This window comes from Larus michahellis, chromosome 16, assembly GCF_964199755.1.
Source record: "Larus michahellis chromosome 16, bLarMic1.1, whole genome shotgun sequence".
NCBI lineage: Eukaryota > Metazoa > Chordata > Aves > Charadriiformes > Laridae > Larus > Larus michahellis.
The window spans coordinates 2,456,283-2,468,875 of NC_133911.1; the positions used below are offsets into that span (position 1 = coordinate 2,456,283).

At 56.7% G+C, this 12,593-nt stretch overlaps 1 protein-coding gene across 1 annotated transcript; it reads right to left on the reverse strand.

Moving 5' to 3' along the window:
• Positions 1–267: 267 nt before the first annotated feature.
• RCC2 (regulator of chromosome condensation 2) lies at positions 268–10,948 on the reverse strand. Its single transcript, XM_074560500.1, has 11 exons — positions 10,435–10,948; positions 9,551–9,694; positions 8,209–8,340; positions 7,998–8,086; positions 7,578–7,692; positions 5,800–5,966; positions 1,962–2,142; positions 1,727–1,832; positions 1,499–1,571; positions 1,281–1,358; positions 268–513 (listed from the first exon to the last, which is right to left on the reverse strand). Exons 1-11 carry the CDS (start codon positions 10,874–10,876, stop codon positions 409–411), a joined length of 1,632 nt encoding a protein of 543 aa, XP_074416601.1. The 5' UTR covers positions 10,877–10,948; the 3' UTR covers positions 268–408.
• Positions 10,949–12,593: the final 1,645 nt, after the last annotated feature.

Consider the following 12,593-nt stretch of genomic DNA (forward strand, 5'->3'; position numbering starts at 1 on the left):
GCGAGGGGGGGGGGAAGGGATTTGGGAAAAATGCCAAAAAATGGTAATATTGGGGGGGGGGGGGGGGGAGAAAAAACCCCCAAATTTAAAAAAAAAAAAGTGTTATTTCCACCCCCCCACCCACCCCCCCCCAAAAAAAAAAAATAAAAAATCTAAGCCTGGATGTGCCGAAAGATCCTGCTACAGTCGGGAACTCAAAAAGCCTTGGGGGGGGGGGCGGTGTGGGGGGGTTGGAAATGACACGCAGCCCCCCCCCAAAGTTTCGGAATGGGGAGGACAGGTAGTTAAAACGGCGGCTGGCTCGGAAAAGCGGGGTTTTGGGGGGGAGAGGGGGGGGGCAGGACGCCGGGTCCCGCTGCGGGGAGTGGGGGGGGGGACACACACATGGGGAAACCCCCCCCCCCGCCCTCAGATGGTGCGGGGGTTGTACTCGGGCAGCTTGCGCAGCTTCTCTTTCTCGGCGTCGGTCTCGTCGCGGGCGATGACCAGCGAGTGGGCGTAGCCCATGGCCACCTGCGCGGGGGCAGAGTGGGGAAACTGAGGCACGGGGTCACGCGCCTCCTGCCCCTGCTGCTGCTTCGCCACCCCCCCCCCACCCCCCCCTCCCCTCCACTTTTATCCAGGACCATGTTTGAGTTCCCCACAGGTGCCATGAGTTGTGTACAGCCTCGGCGGCCACAATTTATTTCAGGCGGGGGGGGGGTGTGTGTGTGTGTGTGTGTGTGTCCACGCGCCCTCCCTCCAGCATCCCATGGGTGTGATGAGTTGTGCACACCCTCGGCCACCAGATTTATTTAAGGGGGGGGGAGGGGGTCCACGCGCCCTCCCTCCAGCACCACGCGGGTGTGATGAGCTGTGTTACGGCCTCAGCTACCGGTATTTATGTGGAGGGGGATCCCACGTGCCCTCCCTCCAGCATCCCACGGGTGTGATGAGTTGTGTACAGCCTCAGCTGCCGGCCTTCATTTAAGGCAGGGGTCGACACACCCTCACTTCAGCAGCCTGTGGGTGTGACGAGTTGTGTACAGCCTCAGCTGCCGTTATTTATTTCCGGTGGGGGTCCACACACCCTCCCTTCGGCACCCCATGGGTGCGATGAGTTGTGTACAGCCTCAGCTGCCATTATTTATTCACAGCGGGGGTCCACACACCCTCCCTTTGGCACCCCATGGGTGTGATGAGTTGCCTATGGCCTCAGCCACTGTTTTTATTTAAGGGGGGACTCCATGCACACCCCCCCCCCCCAACTCCAGCATCCTCCGGCGGTGTCCCCCACTCACCTGCTCTGTGTAGATCCCATCCAGGGTCTTCACCTCTTGAGCAGCCGTCGAGGATTTGGGCTTGTGGTCCCCGTAGCCCTGCCAAGTGCATCCCACGGAGGGGAGAAAAATCAATGGAGGGGAGGTGGGAAGCAGCCGGTCCCTCCCGCTAGCGACTGTGGCGGGGGGAAGAAATTGGGGTGTCGAGGGGGTGGGGGTCTCCGGTAATTCCTTCTTACCAGCTCCCCGAAGGTGGGCGAGGGACCCCAGCTGATGGTGCTCTCATCCGCCGCCACGATGATGCTGCTCTTCCTGCAGCGGGGCGCAAGGCAGGGTGACCCCGTGCCAACCCCCCCCTCTCCCCCCGCCAAAAACCGCCCCGTAGGCAGCTGTACCCCAAAAAGCTGGGAAATTGGGGGTTTTTTTTGGGGGGGGGGGGGAGGGAGGGGAGGGGGGCCGGGACTTACCCACAGGCCAGGCTGCGGATTTTCCAGCCGCAGAGGTCCTGCACGGCTTTGGGATACATGGTGGACTCCCGCGAGGTGTTGGTGGCGCCCCAAAAAAACAAGCCGCCTGCGAACCCCGACACCACCCATGAAGCTACGGCATCCCCGGAGAATCCCCGAAACACCCCCCAAAAAGGAGGGAATTTCCTTTAAAATACCCGCCCCCGTCCGTCCCCCCCCCCCAAAAAATCCCCACCTGTCTCGCTGACGGCGAAGGAGCAGGTGTAGCCGGCGTAGATCTGCGCCGCCCCGCGCCCCGGGAAGTCGAAGAGCTTCACCAGCCGCGGCACCATCTCGTCCTTCTGCTCGGCGTGGCCCAGCCGCCCGTAACCCCCGAACCCCCAGGAGAAAACGCGCTTCTGCGAGTCCAGCACCAGCTGGGGACGGAGAAATACGTGCGTGCCCGTGCGTGTGCGCGCCTCCGTGTCCCCCCGCACCCCGTCCCTCAGCGGCTGAGAACCCACCGGCTCGGCGCAGGGAAAAACCGCGGCGGCCGCAGCGGGAAGGGCTTCGGTTGCGGCGAGTATCGCGCGTATTAAATATTTTCGATATGAAGTTGTTTTTCCCCCGAAACGCACGCTGCGAGGATTCGGTTAGCCTTAAGTGCGCCCCGCGGGTATTTATCCTTCAACGCGTGCTGCAAGAATTTACCCTGAGACGCACCCTGCAGACATTTACCCTTAAACCTTTACCCTGAAATGCGCGCTGCAAGAATTTATCCTTTCATGCAGGCTGCAAACCTCTGTCCTAAAATGCACCCCGCAAATCTCTGTCCTGCAATGCGCCCTGCAAGAATTTACCCTTAAATCCATCCTGCCAGTATTTATCCTTTCGTCCGCGCCGCAAGAATTTATCCTTAAACGCACCCCGCAAATCTCTACCCTTAAATGCACCCTGCAAGAATTTACCCTTAAACCCACCCTGCAAATATTTATCCTTTAATGCGCGCTGCAAGAATGTACCCTTAAACGCACCCTGCAAAGGTTTATCCTTAAATCCGTCCTGCGACAATTTACCCTTAAACGCAGGCTGCAAATCTTGATCCGTAACTGCGCCCTGCAGGCATTTATTCCTAAACGCACCCGGCAAATATCTATTCCTTAAGGCGCCTTGCAAATCTCTGCCCTTGAACGCGCCCTGCAAGAATTTATCCTTAAACCCAAGCTGCAAGAATTTATCCCTAAATGCACCCTGCAAGAATTTATCCTTAAACACACGCTGCAAGAATTTATCCTTAAATCCATGCTGCAAGAATTTATCCTTAAACACGCCATGCAAGAATTTATCCTTAAATGCGCCCTGCAAATATTTATCCTTAAATCCATGCTGCAAGAATTTATCCTTAAACACACGCTGCAAGAATTTACCCTAAAATGCACCCTGCAAATATTTATCCTTAAACACGCCCTGCAAGAATTTATCCTTAAATCCAAGCTGCAGGAATTTACCCTTAAACACACCCTGCAAATATGTATCCTTAAACGCGCCCTGCAAAAATTTATCCTTAAATCCAAGCTGCAGGAATTTATCCCTAAACACACGCTGCAAGAATTTACCCTTAAATGCACCCTGCAAGAATTTATCCTTAAACGTGCTCTGCAAATATTTATCCTTAAATCCACCCTGCAAGAATGTATCCTTAAACACACGCTGCAAGAATTTATCCTTAAATCCATGCTGCAAGAATTTATCCTTAAACACGCCAGGCAAGAATTTATCCTTAAATGTGCCCTGCAAATATTTATCCTTAAACACGCCCTGCAAAAATTTATCCTTAAATCCACCCTGCAAGAATTTATCCTTAAACACACGCTGCAAGAATTTACCCTTAAATGCACGCTGCAAATATTTATCCTTAAATGCACCCTGCAAGAATTTATCCTTAAATCCAAGCTGCAAGAATTTATCCTTAAACGCGCCCTGCAAGAATTTATCCTTAAACGTGCTCTGCAAATATTTATCCTTAAATCCAAGCTGCAAGAATTTATCCTTAAATGCGCCCTGCAAGAATTTATCCTTAAACACACACTGCAAGAATTTACCCTTAAATGCACCCTGCAAATATTTATCCTTAAATCCACGCTGCAAGAATTTATCCTTAAACGCGCCCTGCAAATATTTATCCTTAAACGCGCCCTGCAAATATTTATCCTTAAACGCGCCCTGCAAATATTTATCCTTAAATCCACCCTGCGAATCTCTGTCCTTAAATGCAGGCTGCAAACCTCCCGTCCTCCAGCGCGCCCCGCGAATGCTCACCTTCCCGAGCCCAATGCGAACATCTCCAGCCGCGGACGCGCCCCCCCCGCCCCCAGCAAACCTTCGCGTTTACTTACGGAGGCTGCAAAACCTCGCCCCGAAACGCCCGCTGCCAACGTCAACCCCGCGGGTCCTCGCCCCTTAACGCGGGCGCCGGGAAAACCCCCTCGCCCCTACAGCGGGCGCCGCGAACGCGTCTCTCCACCCTCCGCCGCGCCCCGCGTCCTCGCACCCCCGGCCGCGGAACCTCCGCCGTTAAACGCGGCGCCGAGGATTGAGCCTTAAAACGCGCGCTCGCAAACCTTGGGCCTGCCCATCTCCACCCTTGGACGCGCTGCGAGGATTCAACCGGAGACGCAGCCGGCGGAACTTCGTCCCTCCGTACGCACGCGCGCGCTCTGCCTGCTGACCCTAAAACGCAGGCTACGGCTCGCTCCCCTTAAACGCGCCCTGCAAACCGTTATTCCATTTATTCTCTTACGCGCCCCCTGCGAATCCGCGGCCTTAAACGCTCCCCGCCGGGTCTCGCCCAATTAACGCACGCGGCGGGTAATTGCGGGCGAAGGGACGCCGCCGAGTCGTGCCCGGCTGACGCGCGCGGCGGGGATTTGGGGTGAAACGCGCGCCGCCGAGCTCTGCCGAGGAACGCGGGCTGCGGGCGATCGCGGATGAAGGGATGCTGCAGGTCTCGCCCAATTAACGCAGGCCGCAGGTGATTAGTGACGCTGCAAATCAGCCCCAATTAACGCAGGCTGCAGCTATTTGTGGATAAATTGCGCGCTGCAAATCATCCCCAATCAGCGCAGGCTGCAGGTGATTATTGATGCTGCAAGTCTTCCCCAATTAACGCAGGCTGCAGGTAATTACGGATGAAGGGATGCTGCAAGTCTTTCCCAATTAACGCAGGCTGCAGGTAACTATGGATAAACGCACGCTGCCGATCTTTGTTAATTAGTGCATGCTGCAGGTAACTACGGCTAAACGCATGCTGCCAATCTTTGTTAATTAGTGCATGCTGCAGGTAATTATGGACAAATGCAGGCTGCAAATCTTTCCCAATTAACGCAGGCTGCAGGTAATTACGGATGAAGGGATGCTGCAAGTCTTCCCCAATTAACGCAGGCTGCAGGTAACTATGGATAAACGCACGCTGCCAATCTGTGTTAATTAGTGCATGCTGCAGGTAACTACGGCTAAACGCATGCTGCCAATCTTTGTTAATTAGTGCATGCTGCAGGTAATTATGGACAAATGCAGGCTGCAAATCTTTCCCAATTAACGCAGGCTGCAGGTAATTACGGATGAAGGGATGCTGCAAGTCTTCCCCAATTAACGCAGGCTGCAGGTAACTACGGCTAAACGCACGCTGCCAATCTGTGTTAATTAGTGCATGCTGCAGGTAATTATGGACAAATGCAGGCTGCAAATCTTTCCCAATTAACGCAGGCTGCAGGTAATTACGGATGAAGGGATGCTGCAAGTCTTCCCCAATTAACGCAGGCTGCAGGTAACTATGGATAAACGCGCGCTGCCAATCTTTGTTAATTAGTGCATGCTGCAGGTAATTATGGATAAACGCACGCTGCCAATCTTTCCCAATTAACGCCCGCTGCAGCTGTTTAAGAGTTGATGCCCGCTGCGAACCTTCGTCAATTAATAATTGATGCCCGCCGCAGCTACTTAGGGACGAATGCCCGCCGCCCGCCTTTCCCAATTAGCGGGCGGCGGGTTAACGAGGGCGGAGGCGGTGGGAGGGGGGGTGCCCGCGCGCGTACCGTGTGGTTGGCCCCGCAGGCCACGTCCCGCACCACCACGTTGGGGACGGGCAGGATCTGCCCGTCTTTGGTCTTCTCGATGAAGATGGCCACGCGCCGCGGCACCAGCTCGCAGTCGTACTCGATGCGCTGCGCCCGGGCGATGAACTTCCCGTCCGAATTATGCCCTGCGGGACCCGGCACCGCGATTAAAAACGGATGTTTTTCGTCTCACGTCCCGCCCGTGTTCCCCCCTGGCAGCCTCGTCCTCCCCCGTTACTTCCTAAATATTTCCAAAAATCCCCCTTTCCACCCCGCCGGGGTTTTTTTGCGGGACGGGCCAAGGGATGCTGCGGGTTGCTCCAAGGGGGAAACTGAGGCAGGGAACTTTTCCCTCCCCACCCCCATCCCCGAAAAAGCTCCAAATTTTAGGAAATCGCCCCAAAACAGCACCGCACCCAGGGAACTCCCCTAACCCCGACCCCCTGAAAAAGCTCCGGATTTGAGGAAATCGCCCCAAAACGGCACCGTACCCAGGGAACTCCCTCCACACACCCCCCCCGCCTCGTCCCGACCCCCCTGAAAAAGCTGCAAATTTTAGCAAATTGCCCCAAAACAACACCGCGTCCAGGGAACTCCCCCACTGAACCCCTGAAAAAGCTCCAAATTTGAGGAAATCGCCCCAAAACAGCACCGCACCCACGAATTCCCCCCCCCAGCCACCCTGACTCCCTGAAAAAGCTCCAAATTTGAGGAAACTGCCCCAAAACAGCACCGTACCCAGGGAACTCCCTGCCACGACCCCTGAAAAAGCTCCAAATTTCAGGAAATCTCCCCAAAACGGCACTGTACCCAGGGAATTCCCCCCCTCTGCCACCCCGACCCCCTGAAAAAGCTCCAAATCTGAGGAAATTGCCCCAAAACAGCACCTTACCCAGGGAACTCCCTGCCACGACCCCTGAAAAAGCTCCAGATTTGAGGAAATCGCCCCAAAACAGCACCTTACCCAGGGAATTCCCCCCCCCCAGCCACCCTGACTCCCTGAAAAAGCTCCAAATTTGAGGAAATTGCCCCAAAACAGCACCGCACCCAGGGAACTCCCTGCCACGACCCCTGAAAAAGCTCCAGATTTGAGGAAATCGCCCCAAAACAGCACCTTACCCAGGGAATTCTGCCCCCCCAGCCACCCCGACCCCCTGAAAAAGCTCCAAATTTGAGGAAATCGCCCCAAAACGGCACCGTACCCAGGGAATTACCCGCCCCCCGCCACCCCGACCCCCTGAAAAAGCTCCAAATCTGAGGAAATCGCCCCAAAACAGCACCTTACCCAGGGAATTCCCCCAGTGAACCCCTGAAAAAGCTCCAAATTTCAGGAAATCGCCGCAAAACGGCACCGTACCCAGGGAATTACCCGCCCCCCGCCACCCTGACCCCCTGAAAAAGCTCCAGATTTGAGGAAATCGCCCCAAAACAGCACTGCACCCAGGGAATTGCCTGCCACGACCCCCTGAAAAAGCTCCAGATTTGAGGAAATCGCCCCAAAACGGCACCATACCCAGGGAATTCCCCCCCTCTGCCACCCCGACCCCCCGAAAAAGCTCCAAATCTGAGGGAATCGCCCCGAAACGGCACCATACCCAGGGAATTCCCCCCTCTGCCACCCCGACCCCCCGAAAAAGCTCCAATTCTGAGGAAATCGCCCCGAAACGGCGCCGTACCCAGGGAATTCCCCCCTCTGCCACCCCGACCCCCCGAAAAAGCTCCAATTCTGAGGAAATCGCCCCAAAACGGCGCCGTACCCAGCTGCCCGTACTCGGGGCACCCGAAGGAGTAGAGGTTTCCTTTGCAATCCATGATCATGCTGAATTCCGCCCCGCAGGCCAGTTTGGTGATGGGCTGCCCGTTGTACATGATCTGCGGGGGGGGGGAAAAAGCGGATCAAAAAACCAAACCCCAAACTTTCCAAAAAAGGAGAAAAAAAGGCCCCACCTTTACATTTCCCCCCGGGAACCCCCCCCCAAAATCCTCAAATCCCTGGTTTTATTTGGCGTTCTTGCCTGTTCTTTTCCCTAGCCGAGAGGGACGCTCCCGCGTCCCGAAGGGGTTTGGGGGCCGCTAGGGATTTTTTATTCCCCGCCCCGAGAAGAAAAGCCCCAGTTTTGCTGTTTTTTCACCCCCCCCAAAAATTAAAAAAAAAAGGCCAAAGGGGGCGGCGATACCTGCGCGGGGCTGGGCACGGCGTCCGTCTGGTTCCCCAGCCCCAGCTGCCCCATTTTATTCTCCCCGAAGGCGAAGACGGAGCCGCTCTCTGCAAGGCAAAACACGGGCTGATTTCGGGCGCTTTGCCCCAAAATGTGGTGGGTTTTTTGGGGGTTTTTTTTTTTTTTGCTTTTTTTTTTTTCTCTGCTCCCCCCTCCCGCCCCGCGGTACCTGTGAGCGCCAGGGTGTGGTTGCGGCCGCAGGCTGCCAGCACGATGGCTTCCCCCCCCAGCACCTCGATGAGCTTCGGGGCTTCCACCCGCTTCGTGTCCCCGTGGCCCAACTGCCCTTTTTCATTGCGACCTAACCCAAAACCGCCGTTTTTTGGGGGTTTTTTTGGGTTTTTTGGTTTTTTTTTTCCCCAAACCGGGAAGGCAGAGCTTTGCACCATCCCGTTCCGGGGGCGTTTTTATTTATTTATCGAGGAAATCGCCCCCAAAACAGCACCGTACCCACGGAACTCCCCCCCACCTCCCCTGCGGACCCCTGGAAAAAGCTCCAAATTTGTGGAAATTGCCCCAAAACAGCACCGTACCCACGGAACTCCCCCCACCCCCCCAGCCCCCCTCCTGGCCCCACTGAAAAAGCTCCAAATTTTAGCAAATCGCCCCAAAACAGCACCGTACCCACGGAACTCCCCCTCCCTCCCCCCCTGCGGACCCCTGGAAAAAGCTCCAAATTTGTGGAAATTGCCCCAAAACAGCACCGTACCCAGGGAACTCCCCCCACCCCCCCAGCCCTCCTCCTGGCCCCACTGAAAAAGCTCCAAATTTTAGCAAATCGCCCCAAAGCAGCACCGCACCCAGGGAACTCCCCCCTCGGACCCCCTGAAAAAGCTCCGAATTTGTGGAAATCGCCCCAAAACAGCACCGTACCCACGGAACTCCCCCCCACCCCCCCCCGGCCCCCCTGAAAAAGCTCCAAATTTTAGCAAATCGCCCCAAAACAGCACCGCACCCAGGGAACTCCCCCCTCAGACCCCCTGAAAAAGCTCCGAATTTGTGGAAATCGCCCCAAAACAACACCGTACCCAAGGAACTCCCCCCCACCCCCCCGGCCCCCCTCCCGGCCCCACTGAAAAAGCTCCAAATTTTAGCAAATCGCCCCAAAACAGCACCGTACCCACGGAACTCCCCCCACCCCCCCGGGCCCCCTCCTGGCCCCACTGAAAAAGCTCCAAATTTTAGCAAATCGTCCCAAAGCAGCACCGCACCCAGGGAACTCCCCCCTCAGACCCCCTGAAAAAGCTCCGAATTTGTGGAAATCGCCCCAAAACAACACCATACCCAGGGAACTCCCCCCCACCCCCCCCCCGGCCCCCCTGAAAAAGCTCCAAATTTTAGCAAATCGCCCCAAAACAGCACCGCATCCAGGGAACTCCCCCCTCAGACCCCCTGAAAAAGCTCCGAATTGTAGCAAATCGCCCCCAAACCGTATTTATTTGGGGTGTATATTTATTTTTAGGGGGTGTCGTGTCCCCCCGTCCGTGTCCCCCCCCCCCGCCAAGGCTCACCCCAGCTCCAGAGCTTGCCCTCGGCGGTGATGAGCAGGCTGTGGGCGGCGCAGGGACCCGAGACCACGCTGCGCACCCGAATCCCTGAGAGGCACCCGTACCTGTGCGGCCCCCACAGGTTTTGGCCCAGGTTCCGGTAAGCGACTGGATTTGGCGAAAGAAAAATAAGGATTTTAAAAAAAAAAAAAAAAAAAAAAAAAAAAAAAAGACCTTCCGAAATATTAATATATTAATTAATACAAATGCGTTAAATGTAGGCGCAGAAAAATAAGCAAGGAAAAAAAAAAAAAAAATTAACGAAATGTAAATGCATCAAAAATGAGCAGCGGGTTTATTTGGGCTTTGCGTTCTGGCCCAGATTATTCTACGCAACTGTTAAAAAAAAAAAAAAAACCCCTCCGAAAGTATCAATTAATAAAAGCGATAATTAATTTTAACGGCGTAAAAAATAAGGAGACAACTTAATGAAACAGAAACCTATCAAAAATAAGCCGCGGGTTGATTCCGCTTTTATTCTGCAGGAGATCTGGGGGCACCCCAAGTCCTGGCCCAGATTATTCTATGCAGCTGTAAAAAAAACAAAACAAAACAAAACCCTCCGAAAATATTAATTCATAAAAATAAGAATTCAATACCCGTGCATAAAAATAAGCAGCAAAAAAATAATGAAATGTGAACGCGCTAAAAAAAAGCAGCACCTTTATCGTGCTCTGCCAGCGCGCCCTGGACCCCCGATTATGACACGCAACTGGTTTGAGAAACCCCCCAAATATTAATTAAATATTAATTAAATATCAATTCAATATAAATGCAGAAGAATAAGCCGAAACCAACGAATCAAAATATAAATGCCTAAAAAAGGCGTGTCTCGGGCCCGCCCGCACCTTGCTGCTTAGGCACTTCTTTGCGGCCGATGAGGTCCCAGTTGGTGGCCCCGAAGATGAGGAGCTGCCCCCGGCACCTGGAGCCCTCCAGCTTCTGCGGGGACACGGGGACATTGGGGACGTGGGGGACATCGGGGACGCGGGGGACGTGGGGGACATTGGGAACATGGGGGATGCGGGGGGACATAGGGGCATTGGGGACATCAGGGGCATTGGGGACATGTGGGGGCATTGGGGACCTGGGGGACATCGGGGAGGTGGGGGGACATGGGGGACATCGGGGACGTGGGGGGACACGGGGGACATCGGGGGCATCGGGGATGCAGGGGGATGTGGGGGACATTGGGGGCATCGGGGACATTGGAGACATGGGGGATACCAGGGACATGGAGGACATCGGGGATGTGGGGGGACGTGGGGGACATGGGGGACACAGGGGCATCGGGGACGCAGGGGGACGTGGGGGACATCGGGGATGCGGGGGGACGTGGGGGACATCGGGAACATCGGGGGCATCGAGGCACTGGGGGCATTGGGGGTGTAAGGGACATTAGGAGCATTGGGGATGGGGGGGCATCGGGGACGTGGGGGAACATCGGGGACATGGGGGACGCGGGGGGACATGGAGGGGCATCGGGGACATGGGGGACACGGGGGGACACTGGGGGATATGGGGACATGGGGGACATCAGGGACGTGGCAGACATTGGGGACATGGGGGGACATGGGAGACATCATGGAGGTGGGGGACATCGGGGGACACGGGGGATACTGGGGACCCCGGGGGGGACATTCCCCCACCAGTCCCCCCCTTTTCCCGCTGGCGCCCCCCGGGGTGTCAGCGCCCCCCCCCCTCCCCCAAAGCCCTGGGGCAGGAATGGGGTGGGGAGGGGGGGCAGGGGGTGCAATGTGGGGGGTACTGGGGGGCGGGGGAGCATTAATGGGGTGCGTTGAGGGGTCCCATGAGGGGCTGCATTAAGGGGTTGCAGCGGGGGGGGGCAACGGGGGGGTGCTTTCAGGGGTGCAGAGAGGGCACATTTAGGGGTGCAGTGGGGGGGTGATGGGGGGCCTCAACGAGGGATGCAGTGGGGGGGGCACGCTGGGGGGTGCATTTGGGGTACAAGAGAAGGGCACAAGGGGGGGTGCAGTGGGGGGGGGGGGCGCGATGGGGGGGGTGTTGGGGGTGGAATAGGGGGGTGCAATGTGGGGGTGGAACAGGGGGTGCCCTGGGGTTGCAATGGGAGGGTGCAAGGGGGGGGGTGCACGAGGGATGCAAGGGGGGGTGAACTGGGGGGTGCATTAGGGGGTGCAAGGGGGGGGGTGCAACGTGGGGATGCAATGGGGGGGTACAACGGGGGAAGGCGCATTAGGGGGTGCAATGGGGGGGTGCAAGGCGGGGGGGTGCATTAGGGGGTGCAAGGAGTGCGTTGCATTAGGGGGTGCAATGGGGGGGTGCAAGGCGGGGGGGTGCATTAGGGGGTGCAAGGAGTGCGTTGCATTAGGGGGTGCAATGGGGGGGGGTGCAAGGGGGGAAGGTGCTTTAGGGGATGCATTGGGGGTGCCGGGGGGGGGTGTTGCATTAGGGGGTGTGATGGGGGGTGTGTGTTCCATTACGGGGTGCAATGGGGGGTGTTGCATTAGGGGGTGCTGGGGGGGTGTTGCATTAGGGGGGTGCAAGGGGGGTGTGTGTTCCATTAGGGGGTGCAATGGGGGGGTGCTGCATTAGGGGGGTGCCATGGGGGGTGTTGCATTAGGGGGGTGCAAGGGGGAAGGTGCAATGGGGGGGTGTTGCATTAGGGGGGTGCAAGGGGGGTGTGTGTTCCATTAGGGGGTGCAATAGGGGGGGTGTTGCATTAGGGGGGTGCCATGGGGGTGCTGCATTAGGGGGTGCAAGGGGGGGGTGTGTTCCATTAGGGGGTGCCATGGGGGGTTGCTGCATTAGGGAGTGCAAGGGGGAAGGTGCAATGGGGGGGGGGTGCTGCATTAGGGGTTGCAATGGGGGGGTGCTGCATTAGGGGGGTGCAAGGGGGGGTGTGTTCCATTAGGGGGGTGCAATGGGGGGGTGTTGCATTAGGGGGTGCCATGGGGGGTGTTCCATTAGGGGGGTGCAAGGGGGGGTGTGTTCCATTACGGGGTGCAAGGGGGGTGCTGCATTAGGG

Bases quoted from the DNA above. Each gene is read 5' to 3' on its own strand.
- RCC2 (XM_074560500.1), bottom strand. From the start codon at position 10,876: ATGCCCCTGTGTCCCCCATGTCCCCCACGTCCCCCCACATCCCCGATG. The intron at 7,693-7,997 runs GTATCGCCGCCC...CCCCCCCCGCAG, and splicing joins CCGTGCCCAGCCCCGCGCAG to ATCATGTACAACGGGCAGCC. The intron at 2,143-5,799 runs GTACGCGCGCGG...CTCCGTCCCCAG, and splicing joins CCTGCGGGGCCAACCACACG to CTGGTGCTGGACTCGCAGAA.